The sequence below is a fragment of the Lolium perenne genome, chromosome 1, assembly GCF_019359855.2.
Source record: "Lolium perenne isolate Kyuss_39 chromosome 1, Kyuss_2.0, whole genome shotgun sequence".
NCBI classification, from domain to species: domain Eukaryota; kingdom Viridiplantae; phylum Streptophyta; class Magnoliopsida; order Poales; family Poaceae; genus Lolium; species Lolium perenne.
Window position 1 is genome coordinate 183524293 of NC_067244.2, and position 22084 is coordinate 183546376.

Consider the following 22084-nt stretch of genomic DNA (forward strand, 5'->3'; position numbering starts at 1 on the left):
TGTAGGTAGATGGGGCCGTGTATATATGTATTATCGAGTCTAGGGCCAAAAGAGCTCGCTAAAGAACGCGCAGCACCCACCACGACACTACAGGTTGCACACATTTGGAAAACACATTGGTGTGTCATCGACGTGACGACGCACGATATTTCCGTACGTCGTCATTGCCTCTGTGTGAGTAAGTGGATATCTTTCTTCCCCTGTAACAATGCCCTGCATGGTCAAAACTAAAAGTTGAATCCAACCATGACATCTCATTTCCTGCATTTTTACTATTCCTACGTTTTTGAATTCCCGCGTTCTAAACGGGAGCTAAGTGCGACGTTTTTATGTCGTATAGTACGTACGGAGAGCAACATCGTTCGCACTAATAGCTCTCGCACGACACATTTCCGATGGCACAAATAGCTATAGTCTGACACAGGTCTTAAGCGCAAGAAACAACGTTAGCAATTTGAATTATGTGAGCCGAGCGGGACATATTGCTTATCCACCCCAGCGCCTAGGGATGAAAGTGGAGAGGAAAATTTTCATTTTTTCGCGCGAAAAAAGGGAAATGGAAACAAAATTTTGCAAAACAGAAACGGAACTCCTTTTGGCAGAAACATAATAAAAATGGAACAATGTTTTCTGGTGGAACGGACGCGGAAACGGATTTTTTTTGTTTCCGGCTAATATGGAAATTTCGTTTTAGGTTTGATGTGCATGGCCCAATCCCACTTGCTCATCACATGACCTTGTCAAGCCAAATTTTCAAAGCACCTCTTCCCAAAATTGGCGACATGTAATCCCTTCACGCATTTGAGGAGGGTTCCAAGGTTCGAGCTTCCCCTATTTCATACTAAATCAAGGACCACGATAAAATTAGGGAACAACTTTATTGGCTTCTTTGAATGCTTAAGATTTTTTTTTGGATGATTCAAGGGTTCTCTTGGTTTTGGCTGATATCTGCATCACTCCGTGTTCTCACTGTATTCGGTCCGTATCTGTTTCTGACAATATTTGTTTCTGTTTTTTTTTCCGGAGGTTTCTGTACTCGTTTTCGTGTCTTCATGTCTTTGTTTGAGTAGTGACTTGTTCATGGTAATTGTGAGATAATTTGTGATGGTTCCATATAAGTATTTGTTATATTTTATGATAATCTTTTGTACTGATATATGAGTGCACACATATGTTGGAGAATGCATGAGGTTGTCACTGTTGCATGACGATAGGAGGTGGGACAGCTGGAGCTTGACAAAAACCATGTCCCAATTCTTGAATTCATGATGTACTAATTCATGGTTTATCAACGGGGGTATAACTATGTGGACCTTTAAACTTATAGCGATGGTTGGATTTTATGTCTTACTAATTCCCTTGTTTGTTCTTAATTGACCTTGGGATCAACCCCTCCTCTCTAGAACAAACACAAAAAGGCTATCTTGGCGATTCACTAATTATGCCAACCACACAAATTAAATAGCAATTTTCTTGAACAATTACTTCCTTGAGTTACTTCCTTTTACTTCACTTCATATCACTTTGTGTTTGTTGCATTAGTTTTACTTCTTGTATTTTAGTTTTAGCACATATAGTTTTATAGTAGAAACCTCTTCACACACACACAAACACATTATAGATCCTAACTTCGCATAGAAGGCCATATAAGTGGGTCATAGGACTTTAGAGAATATATAGTTTACCTTCAGCTCCTCGTGGTTCAGTGCTCAAATACTTTTATCGAATTGTACTACGATGATCTCCCGCACTTGGGGGTTATCACCAGATGCCTTGACTGCCCATGGATAGCATCACTGAAGAGATTGGTCACTTTGAAGGAGGATAATGGCAACTATGAGTGCGAATATGCGAAATGCGACAACAAGCCAGAGTTGGGGAAGGTAAGATCTGATCTCCATCAGCAATTTCTCGTCTTTCTCTACCAATTTCTTGATTTGTCCTTATATTTTGGATTTAGGGTTCATCTTTTTTATTCCAGACAGAAGAAATGCTGGCATTTTAAGTGGATGGATGTGTATACTGAGATAACTTGAATGGAGGGCACAATTGATTTGAAGGGTGGCGTGTCTGGGAAGCCCAATTTTTAGCCGGGGGTGGAGAAATCAGGGTCTTAAATTGTTGCTACGGTTGGGGATGCGGAAGCGAAAGTAGAACTGAAGAAGTTGAAACTTAAGACAAATTATCAATCTGAATAAGTAGGCGAATGTGATGGCAGTTTTTTTATGTTTGTGTAATTGCTCCCTGGTTTGTGAGTTTGATGATCATTAGTCGTTAGGCATTGCAAGCATTGTTTGTGTAATTCACCAAGCTTTGTAACCCTAATGAGAAGTATGATCTCATGTCTAGATTAGCCTTCAATAAAAGGAAACACAAATTCGACCAAACTTTCCCTGTTTTGTTTCATATTTCAGTTCGTCCATTAAAACATGGAGCAAGGCAAGGTTCAGTGTGAAGTAAAAAAACAAAGGTTGGTTTTGGGCCTTGGCATGTCGACTAGTGTTACAATATGCCAGGTCCAAATCAAAATGACGCGTATTAGAAAGGCCCAATGATAAATCAGGTCCGCGTTAGTTGGTGCACTTGCATATCTACCTTTCAGCTTAAAAAGAAATATGCACACGAAACGTGTCAATGAAACAATTTGTGAGCTTGTTTATTTTCTTGTCCAATGTTTCCTTTCAGTCATAAAAAGCATACCTTATGTTATTTCACCATGTTTGAGCTTTTTATTTCCTTGTGTATTATCTATTTCCCTATATTGACACGGTTTGGTGACTTGGACAGTTTGAGTCTAGTTCATTTTTTTGTACTAATCCGGAAATGGTATTTGAAGATGCTAAATAAAATGAACTAGGCATCATTGCAAGACTTTGGAAAATGGCACTTGTGAAAATGAACTAGTCCGCGAGTGGGATTTGAATTAACGGGGTTGCATGGTTTTTGGATTTTTTTGCGAGACTTATGTAATTTTGGACTTGTGAAAATACACTTGTATAATTCAACGTTATCAGACTTTATTTCGAGCTTTCTGGGTGCACATTTTTTGTGTACTTTCTTTTAACTATGTGACATACAGTGCTAACATGACACACATAACTTTTTATGTGAACAACGACATAGATAAATTAGATAAGCACCATTACATGTATAGAACCTTGCTCATTCATACGCGCCTTCTTTTGTTTTCTGGATGTTGCCCACTGAATTAGATGAGTATCTGACATCTTGTTCTTTTTGTGTTCTTGATGTTACACTCTGAATCAGGTCGGTTATTGTTAGAAAATAAAGAAATTGATCAGCAAAAGCCATAGGTGCATGAATACAAATGTTACATATAAATGACTAACCCGGTCTCACTGAGTACGGATGTAAAGTGCACCAACGCTTAGCAGAATTACACTTTCTCTACTGCCAATTGCTCATAACTAATTGGAATACTCCCTCTTTCACCTGTACAACCAACACATCTATGTTCTCAAATACGCAGAGTACCCTTATTGTATGTTTCCCATGATATGAAAATGATGTGTCAAGGGCAAGGCAAATATCAATTTCAAAATTTATATGACGCGTCCATGACTTATGATCGGCTCTTGATGATCTTGTACTAGCCCAAATTTTTAAAGTGAAGTCGCTTATAACTGCAAGTGCAACATTTCCATTATGACCCTTGAAGATGGGAAGATTAAGCCCGGAAATATATCATGCGTCTCATGAGGGCACTCAATATATTTCAGAGACTTCTTTGCATTTTCAAGCGCAATAATATATATATGAACTTCGTTGACCTGTACAAAATATCTCCGATGAGAGTTGCCAGCCTATGATCAATCTCTGCCAGCATCAGAGTAGATTGAGCTAAATACTCTCATTCTCCTGATTCTGATGAGTACATATGAGTTTGTGTTTTTGTTACTTATAGTTTTTATCTAAACAACCCAGAATTTGCAACAATGTCTAAACGTCGAGAGTTATTTGTCGAATAGGGAATTGCCCCGTGATACGTCCAAAACGTATCTACTTTCCCGAACACTTTTGCTATTGTTTTGCCTCTAATTTGTGTATTTTGGATGCAACTAACACGGACTAACGCTGTTTTCAGCAGAACTGCTCTGGTGTCTCGTTTTTGTGCAGAAATCCAACTTTCGGGAAAATCCTCGGAATTTATGCAGAAGGCCCTATTTTCCCAGAATAATGACGGAGCCAGAAGGTCAAGTAAGGTGGAGGCCCGAGGGCCCCACACCATAGGGCGGCGCGGCCCAGGGGGGGCCCGCGCGGCCCTGTGGTGTGGCCCCCTCGGTCGGCCTCCGACGCCCTCTTTCGGACTACTTATCGGCCTCGACCTAAAAACGCACGGGGAGAAGTCGAAGTCGCCAGAAACCCTCCAGAACGCCGCCACATCGCGAAACTCCGTCGCGGGAGCCAGAAGTCTCCGTTCTGGCACTCCGCCGGGACGGGGAATTGGAGGAGATCATCGCCGCCATCACCGCCAACGCCTCTACATCAACCAGCCATGTTTCCCCCATCAATGTGTGAGTAATTCCCCCGCTGTAGGCCGAAGGGGATGGTAGGGATTGGATGAGATTGGTCATGTAATAGCATAAGATTGTTAGGGCATAGTGCCTAGTGTCCGTAATTGGTACTTTGATGATATTGTTGCAACTTGTTATGCTTAATGCTTGTCACTAGGGCCCGAGTGCCATGATCTCAGATCTGAACATGTTATTGTTTCATCAAGATATTCATTGTTTATGGTCTTACCTATAAGTTGTATACACATGTCGCTGTCCGGAACCGATGGCCCCGAAGTGACAGAAATCGGGACAACCGGAGGGAATGGTAGCGATGTGAGGATCACATGTGTTCACGGAGTGTTAATGCTTTGCTCCGGTACTCTATTAAAAGGAGTACCTTAATATCCAGTAGTTTCCCTTGAGGCCCGGCTGCCACCGGCTGGTAGGACAAAAGATGTTGTGCAAGTTTCTCATTGCGAGCACGCACGACTATATATGGAACACATGCCTATTGATTGCTTTGTACTTGGACACCGTTTTATTATTATCTGCAAATGCCCTGCTATGATTGTTACATGAGTTTCTCTCATCCATGCAACGCCCGTCATCCGTCCCCGTGCCTACAGTATTTTAATCCTGCTGTTTACTAAAATCACTACTGCTGTCTTTGTTACTCTGCTGCTGTTATTTCACTACTGCTATTGCTATAAAACAGTTACCACTGATAAACCCTTGCGAGCAAGTCTGTTTCCAGGTGCAGCTGAATTGACAACTCCGCTGTTAAGGCTTCCAAGTGTTCTTTGTCTCCCCTTGTGTCGAATCAATAAATTGGGTTTTACTTCCCTCGAAGATCATTGCGATCCCCTATACTTGTGGGTCATCAAGACTATTTTAAGGCGCCGTTGCCGGGGAGCATAGCTTTATTTGGAAGTTCACTTGGATTAATATTGTTCGCTGCAAATTCTCCATCATGGGTAAACCTCGCGATACTAAGATCGCCATATTACCATCCACTACAAGAAAAGGTACAATTCTGAATACCTCTGCTGCTCTTGATTCACCATCTGTGATTGATAAACTTGTTTCACCGCCGCATGCTTCACATGCGGGTACTTCATTGAATCTGAAAACTCTCATAATATTGATAATGTTTCTGCTGTGCTTGATGATAGTGGTTCTTTGGGATCTTTTCTAGATGCTACAATTGCTAGGTCTAGACAAATTGAAAATACTGAAACTCCTAATGCTACTACACCTGTTAATTCACCTGAACTTGATTATTTTAGTGATGATCCTGATGAAGATTATGTGGAGCTTAATGATGATTTTATTGAAAAATGCAATGCTACTACTGATGCAAGAAAAATTAAAAAGTTGCTTGCGTAACATGCCGTTAGATATAAACTGTCTCTCGATCCTAAATTTGCCACATCTCCTATAAACATTAGGGATAAAGATTATGATTTTTCTCTTGATCTATCTCATATAGCTATTGTTGAGAAAACACCCTTTTGTGGTACTGAAAAAGAAAGTGCTGTTGAACACATGACTGAGTTATCTACTCTAAGTAGCTTGTTTTCTGATGATGTCAAGATGCGTACTTACTTTGTTGCTAAAATCTTTCCATTCTCATTAAAGGATGACGCTAAAACTTGGTATAATAATTTGCCACCTAATTCTATTAAAAGTCCGAAAGAATTGCTTGATGTTTTCTTCCGCAAATACTTTCCTGCTAGTGCTCAACATATTGCTTTGCAGAGAATTTATAATTTTGACCAGGGAGATGAAGAGAAATTACCTGAGGCTTGGGCGAGATTTTGCTCTCTTATTAGAGCTCAGCCTGACCATGATTTGGAAAAGCATGATTTACTTGATATATTTTATAGTGGACTAACCATTGAGTCTAGGGCATACCTAGATAGTTGTGCTGGTTGTGTTTTCAGGAAAAGAACTCCAGACGACGCTGAAGAATTATTGGCTAAAATAAGCCGGAATCATGATGATTGGACTACGCCTGAACCAACTCCAACGCCAATATTGAAGAAGAGGGGTTTAATTAAATTGAATGATGAAGATATGAGGGAAGCCAAGAAGTCTCTCAAGGAGAAAGGTATTAAATCTGAAGATGTGAATAATCTACCTCCTATAGAAGATATATGTGAGATAATTCCCCCTTCATCCATGATTGAGGTAAACTCCCTTCAACACTTTACTAAGGAAGATATTCCGTATTCGAAACCTCCTGCACAATGCTTAGATGAGTTTGATAATTATATTGTTAAGCAAGAAAATTTTAATATGAGAGTAGAGAATCATTTAATGGAAAATTCTCGAGCTATTAGTGAATTGCATGATATTGTGGAGAGAACCTCCAATGATGTTAAGATGCTTGTTAAACATTTTCATATGATTCAAACTCAAATTGATCAACTCACTAAAGTGCAAAATGACTTGTTAGGGAATAATTCTAAAGAGAAACATGCTTATGAAGTAACAACTAGAGGTGGTGTCTCTACCCAGGATCCTCTATATCCTGAAGGGCATCCCAAAAGAATTGAACAAGATTCTCAACGCATTGAACCTAGTGCTCATTCTAGGAAGAAAAAGAAGAAGAAACATAAAAATGTTGTAGAATCCTCTGAACCTGCTAATGATCCTAATAGTATTTCTATTTCTGATGCTGAAACTGAAAGTGGTAATGAACATGATAATGATAATGATAAGAATGATACTCCTGATAAACAAGAGGTTGAAGAAGAACCTGAAAAGCATGCTAAAAATAAAAAGTACACTAAAGAAGACTTTATTGCTGAGAAACATGGTAATGAAAGAGAACCTTGGGTGCAAAAGCAAATGCCTTTTCCTGCTAAGAAACTAAAATCAAAGGAAGAAGAACACTATAATAAATTTTGCGATTGGATGAAACCTTTATTCTTGCAAATCCCTTTGACCGATGCTATTAAATTGCCTCCTTATTCAAAGTATATGAAAGATATTGTTACTAACAAAAGGAAAATCCCCAATGAGGAAATTTCCACTATGCTTGCTAATTACTCTTTCAATGGCAAAATTCCAAAGAAGTTGGGCGACCCAGGTATACCTACTATTCCTTGTTCTATTAAGAATAATTATGTTAAAACTGCTCTATGTGACTTGGGAGCCGGTGTTAGTGTTATGCCTTTTTCTCTTTATAAGAGACTTTACTTAGATAAGTTGATACCTACCGATATATCTTTGCAAATGGCTGATAAATCTACTGCTATTCCTGTTGGTATATATGAGAATGTTCCTGTTCAAGTTACTACTAACTGCTTGATATTAACTGATTTTGTTGTGTTGGAAATGCCTGAAGATGATAATATGTCTATTATTCTTGGGAGACCTTTTCTTAACAGCGCAGGGACTGTTATTGATTGCAATAAAGGAAAGGTTACTTTCAATGTTGATGATAGGGAGCATACCGTTTATTTTCCCAAGAGGATTGAGAAAGCGTGTGGAGTTAATACTATTTCTAATGTGAGAACTATCAAAGTGGGAACTATTGATTGTCCTATATATGAGCCTAAAGAAGAATATCAAACTCTTGTGATTGGATCCATATCAATACAATTCAAGGTAACATGATTGATCTGAGGTTTATTTCTTCTTATGCTATGAAAAAGTTATTTGGTGACAGGACTTGATCAACCTTGTTAACAAATACTTTTTATATGCATAGAGGAGGTAAACAACATATCTTTCTTCCTCCACTTGCTCTAGTTGCTGTAGCATTTTTAATTTGCAAAGTTCCTTAGTTATTTGAAGATTTCAAAAAATTTCCTGGCCAGTAATAATAAACTAAATACCCAGAAATGTGCATTTTTCAAAAGTTTTCAAAAATTCACAAAAATTATACCGTTGGTCCTATTTTTCGACGAGGCACCTGGGAGCACCAGAGGATGACCTGTGGGGCACCAGAGGGCGGCAAACCACAGGTCGGCGCGGCCAAGGAGGTGGCCGCGCCACCATGTGGTGTGGGCCCCCCTTTGCCCCACTTTGTCATCTCTTTCTCCCAGCACCTTCTCTCTCCCGAAAAAACTCGTACCAAGTTCCTCTCTCTCGCGTTTTTGCTCCAGAGCTCCAGATTTCGCGATCTCTTTGCTCAGCCCAGATTTCCTGCTGAAATTTGGCACATTTGCTCCTTGGTATGTGACTCCTCCACCCATCCAAGTAGAATTTTGTTTGGTTGAGTATATCTTGAATATTTTGCTGCTGTAGGTAACATGTTTAGTGAGCTTGCATGCTTGTTCTAAGTGGTAGAAACTAGTTTTGATGCATAATTAGTACTCTAGCAAGTTCCTATGGTAGTTTCCCTCAATTATATGTCACCAAATCAAATTTTTATATTGTTTGTTGAAATTTCAGAAAATGGAGTGGAATAGGTATCACTTGAACCAGCAAGAATTGGAAGTCCAACAAGTTATGAGAGTCAATCGTGAAGAGGGAGTATACCCCTCTTACTACCCGTCTTGTGATTTTATGAGAAACGCGGGAATACTTGAAGATGTTCAAAGTCTAATTTCTCGTGCAGGGCTGAGTGACTTTGTTGAAGGAGAGCCAAGACAATATGTAAAATTAACTATGTCTTTTGTGCAGGACTTCAAGTTCAATTGGTCGCGATCTAACCCCACGGTCCAAGATATAAAATTTACAATAAAGCTGTCAACTTGCCATTTAGTGCTTTTTGTGCAGCAATTAGAGTACCGCAATGGGGGTCATGCGAGAAGATAAGGGGATCGCCGCAAGAACTCTTGGACCTCTTCAAGATGATTAGCGATGGAAGGAGTTTCTTAGGGGATAATGGTAAAATCACTAGTATTCAGCTCCCGGCTATCCGCTACTTTGCCTATTTTATTACCAAATGCGTTCTTGCTAAAAAGATTGGTGGTAAACTTTCTATCCCGGATTTGGCTTTTCTAGCTGCGGCACTGCAAAATAGTAAGACTTATAATTTGGGGGCATTGATAGCCTATAGACTTGCTACTAACCGTGAGAAAGGTGGAATTTGTGGAGGTCTCATCGCCTCTCGTTTACTGGCTTTTCATAATGTAGAACCTCATCATTTTGATATTCCATTCCACATAGAAAAACTTGATATAGCCTCTATGATTAAACATGAATTTGTTTCAGATTCCTCCAACTTGGGTAACCTGTTTTACAAGATGACATTTTATAAGAAAGTCTGGAGAATAACTAAGAAAACTGAGAAACTAGTAAGATTGCCTGCGCCTGTTTTGTCTAACCTTGATTCCAGGGGAGATTGGTCGGTCACAGAAGGTGCACTGGATGCACACATAGAGAGAGGAGGTCAACATGCAAGAGATGACACGGAGGTCGAGGAGCACCTCGACTCATCATCCGATGCAGCAAGTTCCTCGCATCATCATGGTGGATATGCGGAGCCTCCACGCTTTTCTTCTGCACAGGAACTTTACTATGACTACTCCATGGACTACCCACCGGCGAGGAACAATGACCCTCGTTGGGGTTGAACTCCACTTAGGCCAAAAGCCTAAGCTTGGGGGGAGGTATACCGGCATCACTCATTCTTTGCATATTATGGTTGCTGGATACTTGCACATACTTGCTTTGTTCGTTTGAGTGGTTTTCTAATGAGAGGAAGATGATATCTGGGGAAGTGCTGCCTGAAAACAGATTCTGGAACGTTACCATAAAAATTCTCAAAAATAGCCAGAGCGTCATTTTGAGCTGCCAATTTTTGTGCAGGTTCCCCAGGTTGTTATCTAACTTTCATTAGTTGAACACTTTTCGATCTGAGCAACGTAAGATTTTTGTAAAAATCGATTTCTGTACTGCTGTCAGGTTTTGGCAGATTTCTGCCATCCTGCTGTTATGTGTTTCTTTTAGTTTGCTATTTCTTGTTTTTGATTTGTTTCCTTTCCAAAACACAAAAAGACCAAAAATATTTCTGTTGTTTCTCTTCACCATTTGTTTGCTTTGGTTTCTTGCATTTGTTTCACTTTATTTGCTATTGCTAGTTTGCTATAAGAAAACCCAAAAAGATTTTGCTTTGTTTGTTTGTTTCTTCTTGCTCTTGTTTCTAATTCGAAAACACCAAAAACATTTTCTGTTCTTCTTTGTTTTGTAAAGTTCTTTATGAGTTCAATGGTCTTTGGTGGCTGGAGCGTGGTCTTCATTTCATATTATCCAAGCTGCACAAGTGAAAAGGCAATAATGACGATCTACGACAATCTGATTGTGGTGAGAGGCTGGTATGAACTCTATTTGTTTTCATTTTTGTACATATACTCATCCATGTGAGCATGCTTAGTTGGTTCATGTGAGGTATATGTTATTTGAGAAAGTCTAGTAGTTTATGATCTCTCATGTTTAGCTCCAATTTATTAATATGAGTAGCATGTCATGGATGTTTGCTTGCATTGTTTTATTCATAAGTAAGTATGGCATTGTGGTATCCTCCTCTGAATAATTCATTCATATCGACTTGGCACATGCTCACGCATGCATATGACTGAACAAAAAGTCAATTAAGCCTCGATGATCTATATTGCTTCAGAGTTCTTGTATCACTTTTATGCCTCCGTTAATTTATTTTGCCGCAAGCATGATTATGACGATTCTTGCTCTCTTGATTTGTCGCTCCCTAGTCTATTGCTAGCCTTCACTTGTACTGAGCGGGAACGCTGCTCGTGCTTCCAAACACCTGAAAACCAAGTTGTTCCAAAAGTGTCCACCATAAATACCTATGCATGGCATTTCAAACCATTCCAAGTAAATTCTCGTGCGCTACCTTTAAAACCTTCAAAATGCTTCTCAATTTGTGTTTATGTTTCATAGCTCATGAGGAAGTATGTGGTGTTTAGCTTTCAACCTTGTCATTTACTTTTGACGGACTCTCATATGGACTAGTGGCACATCCGCTTATCCAATAATTTTGCAAAAAGAGCTGGCAATGGGATTCCCAGTCCCAAATTAATTAACTTAAATAGACACTCCTCCATGGTTTGTGATTGTTGGACGGCACCCGAAGGATTCGGTTAGCCATGGCTTGTGTAAGCAAAGGTTGGGGGGAGTGTCATCATCATAATAAAACTAAAATAAAAAGGCGCTCCTTCATGGTATGAGATTGTTGGCAGGCACCCGAGGATTCGGTTAGCCACGGTTTGTGAAAGAAAGGTTAGAAGGAGTGCCAAATAAATATGCAATAATTCATGGGAGCCGCTCTTGAAAGTCCGGTTGGCGAGGTAGTTAGTGTACCCATTACCATTCGTTGACAACAACAAACACCTCTCAAAATGATTTTACTCCTATCTTTATAAAAATGAAAAGCTCTAGCGCATGTTAATCCCTGCTTCCCTCTGCGAAGGGTCAATCTTTTACTTTTATGTTGTGTCTCCATTATTTCTTTGAGCACTATCTTGAGAGCACAACTGTCATTCTTAGTATAATATGCTTGTCTCAAAATATGATTGATTGTGGTATAACTTTGATGCATTTATCTTTTGACAATCACTACTTCTAGTCTTTCTATGAACTCCAGAGGTGCCCGGGCATTTATGTTTTGCCAATCAAATACAGGCAAGCGAGATACCACTTTATCATACTCTCTTATGAACATTGCAATCCTGCTTATATACATGATTCATGATGCTTATTATTAATTGTTGGTACCTCTCCATGATTGACATAGCTGTTAGATGATCTTATTTGCATGTATCTCATTATGAATTGCTTAAGTATTAGCCATAGCATGAGAATATATACATCATATGAGCAAATGTGTTCGTGAAAGTTCTTTTATCGCTCAGTTGTTAACTGAATTGCTTGAGGACAAGCAATAAGCTAAGCTTGGGGGGAGTTGATACGTCCAAAACGTATCTACTTTCCCGAACACTTTTGCTATTGTTTTGCCTCTAATTTGTGTATTTTGGATGCAACTAACACGGACTAACGCTGTTTTCAGCAGAACTGCTCTGGTGTCTCGTTTTTGTGCAGAAATCCAACTTTCGGGAAAATCCTCGGAATTTATGCAGAAGGCCCTATTTTCCCAGAATAATGACGGAGCCAGAAGGTCAAGTAAGGTGGAGGCCCGAGGGCCCCACACCATAGGGCGGCGCGGCCCAGGGGGGGCCCGCGCGGCCCTGTGGTGTGGCCCCCTCGGCCGGCCTCCGACGCCCTCCTTCGGACTACTTATCGGCCTCGACCTAAAAACGCACGGGGAGAAGTCGAAGTCGCCAGAAACCCTCCAGAACGCCGCCACATCGCGAAACTCCGTCGCGGGAGCCAGAAGTCTCCGTTCTGGCACTCCGCCGGGACGGGGAATTGGAGGAGATCATCGCCGCCATCACCGCCAACGCCTCTACATCAACCAGCCATGTTTCCCCCATCCATGTGTGAGTAATTCCCCCGCTGTAGGCCGAAGGGGATGGTAGGGATTGGATGAGATTGGTCATGTAATAGCATAAGATTGTTAGGGCATAGTGCCTAGTGTCCGTAATTGGTACTTTGATGATATTGTTGCAACTTGTTATGCTTAATGCTTGTCACTAGGGCCCGAGTGCCATGATCTCAGATCTGAACATGTTATTGTTTCATCAAGATATTCATTGTTTATGGTCTTACCTATAAGTTGTATACACATGTCGCTGTCCGGAACCGATGGCCCCGAAGTGACAGAAATCGGGACAACCGGAGGGAATGGTAGCGATGTGAGGATCACATGTGTTCACGGAGTGTTAATGCTTTGCTCCGGTACTCTATTAAAAGGAGTACCTTAATATCCAGTAGTTTCCCTTGAGGCCCGGCTGCCACCGGCTGGTAGGACAAAAGATGTTGTGCAAGTTTCTCATTGCGAGCACGCACGACTATATATGGAACACATGCCTATTGATTGCTTTGTACTTGGACACCGTTTTATTATTATCTGCAAATGCCCTGCTATGATTGTTACATGAGTTTCTCTCATCCATGCAACGCCCGTCATCCGTCCCCGTGCCTACAGTATTTTAATCCTGCTGTTTACTAAAATCACTACTGCTGTCTTTGTTACTCTGCTGCTGTTATTTCACTACTGCTATTGCTATAAAACAGTTACTACTGATAAACCCTTGCGAGCAAGTCTGTTTCCAGGTGCAGCTGAATTGACAACTCCGATGTTAAGGCTTCCAAGTGTTCTTTGTCTCCCCTTGTGTCGAATCAATAAATTGGGTTTTACTTCCCTCGAAGACTGTTGCGATCCCCTATACTTGTGGGTCATCACCCCGCTTTTAATTCTGTCAAACATCCAAATTGGTGGTTCTTGTATCGATGTGAGAACTTGCCTGATTGGATCACAAACTAATATATGTCCTTTGTATATTGCGAATAGAGTAGCTCCATACCATTGATGCATCCCAGGACATAGAATTTGGAACTTGTGCATTGAGGCGAGATTGCAAAGTTTTTATAGATGTTTGGTTAAAGATCATGCTCTGAGATGAATCGATATATTGTCCTCGGAGTTGTGTTAAAAATCCTAGCAACGTATTGCATCTTTTGTCCAACACGGTTAATTTCTAAAATAATTACTACCCATAATTGCCTTCATGTACCTAATGCAGTAACTAAGCAGGTTGGATGGGGTTGGATGGGGAGGAAGCTTGCGAAGAATCTGAGAGGCTTCATCTCCGGCCATCTTGTTGATTATTGTGGGTGTTTTTCGACTAAAGCTAGTAGGATTAGGCAAATAGCACAAGACATCATAAAAATTATGTAAACCTCACAATGCATCATCTAATTTGACTAAACAACAAAATGCATCATGTAAGTTAACATTAAAATTCATCATCGAAATTTCATAAACTGCACAATGTATTAAAAAAATAAAATAATCTAAATAACACAATGCATCATCTAATTTTTTACTAAACAACACAATGCATCATGTACTTTTCACAACGAGGCAAAAATGGAGGGGCGTGGGTGGGAGCTGGGGAGAGTGTGTGGTTGGCTTTTTGACTAGTTGGACAAACATTCGTGCACCACGGACTTTGTGGCATGTCTGCGCAACTGCAAACCCGACCTAAATTTGGACTGGAATTTCTCCAAAATGGGCAAGTCTGTGGGGGCGCGGTACATTTGAGGTAGTTTGTGAACCTCGTTGTTGGCGTCCGAGGACCGCGGTTAAATGTTCATATGCGGGTGGCGGTCTGAGATGGCCTTAGCCCAAAGCCCTGGCTTGGTACTACTCCACCTTTTTTGTGCCAAAAACTAAAGATTTCTTGGACCCTTGGATAGCTTCATTGTCACACATAACCGTGTGGTGCTCCTGGCTCCGCTGCAAAATTCTAGAGGATGTGGGTCTTGTTGATCTTGAGCAGGACCATATCACCGATGGGCCATGCTATGTGTCCACTGGGGGATTAAAGCCCCGACCCCCCTCCTCGGTCACCAGCCGTCCGATCAGGGGCGGACCCACGTTGGGCCCAGTGGGGGCCTAGGCCCCCAGTCAATTTTATGTTTTACAGTGTTGAAGTTTACTCTTTTACTAATTGCCCCCCCCCCCCCCCCCCTTAAGCCAAGAAACAAGGCCCCCACTCACTAAGGCCCCCACTAAAATTTTGGGCTGGATCCGCCACTGCGTCCGATCATGGGACCCGATGTGGGACCCGATTTGTTAATGTCTTCAGCAGCCACATGTAAAGCTCCACTTCCCCCACCTCACGTGGGTGGAACCCACTTCCCTGACCGTTAATAGAAAAACGAAGGGAAAAGTATGCTGCTTCTTATTCGTCTCCCACACGTTTCCCATGCACCTGGAAGCTCTATTGTCACCGGCAGAAGCAGCTTGCACCAAAGCCGTCAATGGCGCCGCCGACCTTTCCTTCGCATTGCCACCACAACCTCTTGTAACGTCACCGGGATACTTTTTCAGCACCGCCAACAATGGTGCCACCGGCCTTTCCTTTGGAGCACCGCTGCAACCTCTTAAAGCATTGCCGGTATACTTTTGTCGCATCGCTGGTCGTGCCTCGTAGCATTGTCCGTCACGTGGTGTAGCACATTTTGAAGCATCATGCGGTCAATTCTTGAAATAAAAGATTTAGAATACATGCCGCAAATAATATGTAGATTTGCATCAAAAAGAGGATAAATCTGCTACAAAAACTTCTTAGGATTTGCACCTCACGAAAGCAAATTTGCGTTCATAAGAGTAAGAATGAGAAAATTGCTATAAATATTTTTTGTGGATTTGCATCAAAAGAGGGAAAATCTGCTACAAAAATCTTCTAATTATTTGCACACAGGGAAAGAAAATTGCATCATTCTAATATGATTTGTGCTACAATAGCATTGTGGATTTGCATCAAAAAATAAAAATAATTGCTACAAAAGTTTCCATCATCGATTACTACCTTGTTTGGATTAACATCTCATAAAGCTTTAAATTTAAAATTTTGAAACTTCGTAATCTTAGAAATCTGAAATTTCGAAAAACAGATTTCTAAAAGTTTCAAAGTTATCAAAAATTTGAAAACTCGTAATAATTGTTTGAATTTTATGAAGTGACAAAAAAATAAAAGTTTGTCCTCTCGTTGAGTTTCTAGAAGAGGAAAACCCACCTTGTGAGAAAGTGACCGGTAGTTCCTTTACCTCTGGGTGAACGTCAAATAATGTTCCTAATAAACTACTCATATTGGTTGGTGAATTAAGTGTCTTAGCACATGATTAAATGAAGTTGATGCAATAATATGTTTTCCTATTAATACTTGTTATTCCGAACACGTACAGCAACTTTTAAATAAAACCAAACGGACAAACCGATATAAAGTGACGAGGAAACTTTTACAAAGAAGATCAAAGATAAAACAACAAAAAACATTGAAACCGGGTCTTGCTGAGGGCATCTCCAGCGGCGCGACGCATTTCGGACGTCCAAATTGTCCGCGGGCGTCCGTTTGCGTCGCCTGCCGGACGGGGAAATGGTCGTGTGTCCGTTTGCGTCTGGGGTTGGCTCCAGCGGCGCGACGCATTTTGGGCGCAGGCCAGAATTTAAAAAACATGAAATTGCGTCGACTTTGCACGAAATTACAGCCGCAAATTGAGGGCTGAAACAAGTTCATCACACTTTGCAGCTCGTACGGCGCAAAGTGGAGCAAAAGGGACACAACAAGGCCTGAACAGCAATAAAAAAGTCCAAAAGGAGGCCAAGGTGCTGGGCGCATGGCGCCGGCGATCAGGCGTCTCGCACGCGGATTTCGGCGCGCCTCTTCATGAACCATGCCCTGGTGTCGTCGTCGACGCCGCTCAAGTCGGCAAGCATGATCCTTGTGTCTTCTGCACGCAATTTGGCCTCGGCGTCTGCCTTTTTGGCCTCGATGTCCAGCCTTTGGACATCGAGGACCTCCTTGGCGAGGTTCTGGTAGATGGCAGCTGCGGCCTCTTTTTCCAGACGCCTCTTCTCGTCCCTAGCAGCCATGGCGGCACGGTTGTCGGTCATTATCTTCTCCATGCTCTGCGTGAAAGCAATGGCCTGCGCCTCCCGGATGAGATCGGCCTTGGTAGCCTTGTGGCCTCGTGGACGAGGTGGAAGGACTGGACGACCTTGATCGTCGTCTTCGCCGTCGAGGTTGATCGCTGTCCCATTCCTCACAGCTTCGTTGTAGGCCGCAAAGCTTATCATCCACTTGCTGTTGTCTTTGAGCAGCTCCCAACAATGGACCATATGGAAGCCCTTCTTGTGCGTCGCCCTGAACTTCTGCAAGGCGCGGGATGCCTGCAATCATAGCCGCCAATGATGTACAATGACGCAAATTGACGCAATGACGCAAATTGTGTAGAATGATGATGGTTGTATCGTGTTTACCACTGTCATGACGCCAGTGCCGCTTACGGGGTTGTTAATAGCATGTTCGACCGTCGAGCAGAACTTGGCAGTCTCTTGTTTGATGTAGTTCCATCTTTTCCGGAGGGACTCCTCCATCCGAGGGCCTGTGATATGGTAGGGCGGGTGCATCCTGGTCTCGTTGTACTGCTGCAAGACCTTGGCCCAATAGACCTTGCCCTTTTGCTGGGCGCCATTGATACAATCTTGGGTCGTTGCCAGCCACGCTTCACACAAACACTTGTCCTCCTCGTCGACGAAGCCTTGTGTCCTGCGGCTCTCCCCCTTCTTCTTGGTGGCGGGCTGTGTTGGCGGGTCGTCGAAGTTGTCCACGCACACGGGTGTTGGCTGCGTCTGCTGGGTGCCGAACAGCCGTGCGGTCTCGATGTCCTCCGCATCTTGCGTCTGCTGGGTGCCAAACAGCCGTGCGGTCTCGATGTCCTCCGCATCATGCGCGCCTGTCTAGGCCCGATCATCGCGAACGAAGCCGTCGCCGTAGATAATTTCCTGGATGTCTGAATCATGGCGGTCCTTCCAATAGTCCTACGAACGACCGGACATCAGACGCATGATACAGGGCACTCACACACATTGACAGAGCTCACGTACCGGGTCATCCATCGTCGGGGCAGGCGGCGCCATTTCGTCGAACAGGATGCGGGGCCGCGGCATGCTCTCCTCCGGCACCTGGCGCGTCTTCTGTGTCGCGCCCGGGCAGGAGTCACCGCTTCTAGGCGTCCGGCTGAGGTCGGGAACCGCCGCCCCGGTCAACTTCACCAGCGGCAGGCCGGAGGCGAACCGCGACGCCGCGTGGCCCTGCAAGGGAGCGGGAGTTCCAGGGCGCAGCTGGGAACTTACCGAGCTGACCGAAGAGGCCGGAGGAGCGACGCCGGCGATCCCCTCTCTCTTGACGATCATGTAGCCCTCCGCTAAGGTCGGATGGAGGGCTACTTGCGCGACGCCGGCTTTGATCTGCATCTGCCAGGCCTGCTGGTTGGCGGCCGCGGCAGTCTTGATCTTCTGGTTCTTGCGCCGCCCGCGACGCTTGGCGGCCTCCAGGACTTTCTCCTCCGCGGAGAGCACCTTCTTTGCCGCCTTCGGCTTTGCCTCCCGGCCGCCGCCGTCGGCGGCCCGCTTTGCTTCCGCCGGAGCTGTAGTGTCCATTGTGGCTATGGCCGTGGCTACGGGGGAGTGTGGGGCGGCGGCGGGTGCGAGGGTTTGCTCCGCATCCATGGCGGTAGCTGCGGCGGCGAGGACGTCCATCGCTTCTGGCCTGCTCGCGCCGGTCTAGTTTCCAATTTGGCGCGGGGGAATGGTCAGTGGCGGGAATAATATCGCCCTCCAGCCACTGACGCGCGGGTCCTACATCTTTTTCGGCGGACACTCGGAGCGACCGCCGAGCGTCCGCGGAGACGCAAACCTGGCGCATATTTAGGCCAGGTTTGCGTCTCCGCGGACGGCCCGGTCACTTTGCGTCGCCCCGCTGGAACATGCTCCAGACGTATTTCCGGTCACGGCGAACGACGACCGTTTGCGTCGCGCCGCTGGAGATGCCCTGATCTTGAGCAGGCGCAGATCACGGATTACTACCTTGTTCGGATTAAGATTTCCAGCCCTTGCGCAGGGCCAATCGATGTAAATAACACGCACACTAGTTAAATAGAAATCCTCGTTTAACGGTGCAGTTCTATACTGAAGGAAATCGACAAGGGACAATCTCGGAACAGGGTAAACACATTCAGACGGAACAAATAACTAGGCAGATCTTTACATTTCACGCGCACAGGCTCGCTCCTTAACAGTCCTACCTGTAAATTATGCTAATTATTCACCAAGATCGATCGATCCACGTTGTAGTGCTAGCTAGGTAGTGGAAGATAGATAGATGCGGCGAGCTAAGCTAGCTAACTAATGTAGAGGGGATCAGTGGCAGCCAGTGAAGTACTGCAGTCCGTACGTAGCTTCTTCTCGCTTGAATCAGCAGAATGTGACGGCGAGGCTAACGCCGAACAGCGCGGCGTAGGACACAGCGACGAGGACGTAGTCGAGGACGAGGTTGACGGCGCAGTTTGTTATGGGCTGCTACTATTCCTTGTATTATCTCACAGGATACAGAGTACAGGATACAACCTCAGTTCAGGAAAGGAAGGGAAGGGAATTGAGAGGAAGTTTGGGAGAGATAGAGAAGGGGATTAATATATGTTAGAGACCGACCTTGGACCGTCCCCTCCTCCCGCACAGTAGAGTGAGGCGATTTTTCGAGCCCTTCCCAGATCCACCTCGCTTCCGTCGAATCGACGGGTCCCCCTTCCTCCGCCGGCCGCTCCGGCGGCGGGAGGTTGGGGGAGCCTCGAATCCCGGTTGTATATAGTGTAGGAGCTGTGGAGTCTTCCGTCGGCGGCGCTTTGAGGTGGGCGGCGCGGCCGGTGGTATGTATGCAGGTGGTGCTGGCCCTCTTCGGCGGTGGAGCTCGGTGGAGTTCTGCGGCGTGGCGCCTCCTTCCCCGCGCTCACGGTTCCCTGTGGCCGTCGGATGCGCCTACTCCCCTTCCGGATCTTGGTGCGGCGGATCCGGTCGACGACCTTGAAGCCGCTGGTGGTGAAGCACGCGGGTGGAGCCGACGGAGGAGGGTGGAGGCTCCCAGGAGTTCGAGGCCCGAAGACTTCCCGTCTGCAGGGGGACATCTCTTGTTCCAAGGCTTGTGGAGAGATGCAGCAGCGGCGCGCCGTCGGCACGTCTTCTTCCGCTCCGGCGTCATCGAGTTGCTTAGGGACCGGGTTGTATTTTTGTTCTTTGTTGGGGTCCTTTTTGTAACTGTCGTGCTTTAATATCATCAGCAGTTTCCTCGCAAAAAAAAAAAAAAAAAAAAAAGATAGAGAAGGGGATTCGGGATCCAGATTACAGTTTGGTCAAACGACATTTTGCCCCTCTGCATTGCAGCTACTTAACTGTCCTGCCTTGCGTGCCTTGCTGGCAACCTGATTGCGTCGACCGCCTTCCATGCCTTTCTCTGATTGGTCCTCAGCGTGTCCACTCAGGCCCACCAATCCTTGCTGGCCTCCTCCCTGCCCTTCGTAATTTCCGACGCTGCTTGCCTGAAGCTGCAAATGCAACGTCATTAGATAGGTCCGTGACAATACCCTCTCCTTGTGAACCAGCTTGTCCCCAAGCTGGAAATTCAGGGAACCGTGTCTGGAGTTCGTCTCGATCCTCCCAAGTTGCTAGAGAATCAGAAAGGCCGTGCCACCTGATCAGCACTTGACATTTTTTTCCTTCGCCTGATGTCCTCCAACGAGTGCCAAGGATCATGCTGGGTTTGATCACAGCCGACTCAACTGGAGGTAATTCAGGACTCACTTCAGTTGTCACCCCCACCGCCTTTTTAAGTTGAGAAACGTGTATGACTGGGTGGATTTGACTCGCCAACGGCAACTCCAGTTTGTAAGCCACTTTTCCAACTTTTTGCAGCACCTTGAATGGTCCATAATAACGGAAGGCAAGTTTCCTTTTACCTTGGTCAGCAACCGACTTTTGCACATAAGGTTGTAACTTGAGATATACCCAGTCTTGCTCCTCAAAATGTCTCTCAGTTCTTCTCTTATCCGCCTGATTCTTCATCCGCTGCTGCTGGCGTGTGAGGTGCTGCTGGAGTAGTTGAGTAACCGCATCTCTGTCACGAAGCCACTGTTGCAGGTCCGGCACCACACATGATTCCACGATATCAACTCCAAAGTGACGAGGTGGATGACCATATAGGGCTTCAAACGGAGATTTACCAAGAGCAGAATGTAGGGTCGCATTATACCAGAATTCGGCTAAGGGCATCCACTGTAACCACTGCTTTTGACAAGAACTCACAAAGCATCGCAAAAATCCTTCAAGGCATTGATTAACTCGTTCCGTTTGGCCGTCAGTCTCCGGGTGCCTTGCAGAACTCATCCGCAACTCAGTTTGAGTCAATCTGAACAGCTCTTGCCATAAGGTACTCGTGAAGATTGGGTCCCTGTCAGAGACTATAGCTTCAGGTAAACCATGCAAGCGGTAGATTTCCTTCACATACGCCATGGCGACAGAGAACGCCGTGAATGGATGCTTTAGTGGAATAAAATGTGCATATCGTGAGAACTTGTCCACAACGACCATGATGCAGTCGTATCCCGAAGACTTGGGTAGCCCATTAATGAAATCCATGGTCACAACTTTCCATAGCCCATTAGGAATCTTTAAAGGTTCCAACAGCCCAGGATATGCCACTCTTTCATTCTTGGCCTGTTGGCAGACACTGCAGCTTGCCACAAATTCTTTGATGCAGTTCTTCATGCCTGGCCACGCAAACAAGTGCTTAATACGATGGTATGTAGCATGAAAACCTGAATGTCCACCAATCGGTCCTGAATGAAGTGTCTGTAAGATATCCTGCTGCAAGTGCTTATTTCTGCCAATCCATATACGCTTCTTGTAATGAATAATGCCCTTCATCAATGAGTAATTTCCCTGTGGCGACACCACTGACAACTGTGCCAAACGAGTTGTGGCTGCAGGGTCTTGCAAGTACCCTTGCACAATTCGCTCCATCCATATAGGGGTACACTGTGATACAGCCAGCAGTTCCTCTGTCCCTTCGTGTATCTGTCTAGACAAGGCATCAGCTACTCGATTCTCGACCCCTTTTTTGTACACAATT

General features: G+C 44.3%; 1 protein-coding gene across 1 annotated transcript; it reads right to left on the reverse strand.

The window, feature by feature from the left end:
- Positions 1–15989: 15989 nt before the first annotated feature.
- On the reverse strand, positions 15990–18021 carry LOC139833424 (uncharacterized). Its single transcript, XM_071823719.1, has 4 exons — positions 18010–18021; positions 17383–17754; positions 17121–17292; positions 15990–15997 (listed from the first exon to the last, which is right to left on the reverse strand). Exons 1-4 carry the CDS (start codon positions 18019–18021, stop codon positions 15990–15992), a joined length of 564 nt encoding a protein of 187 aa, XP_071679820.1.
- Positions 18022–22084: the final 4063 nt, after the last annotated feature.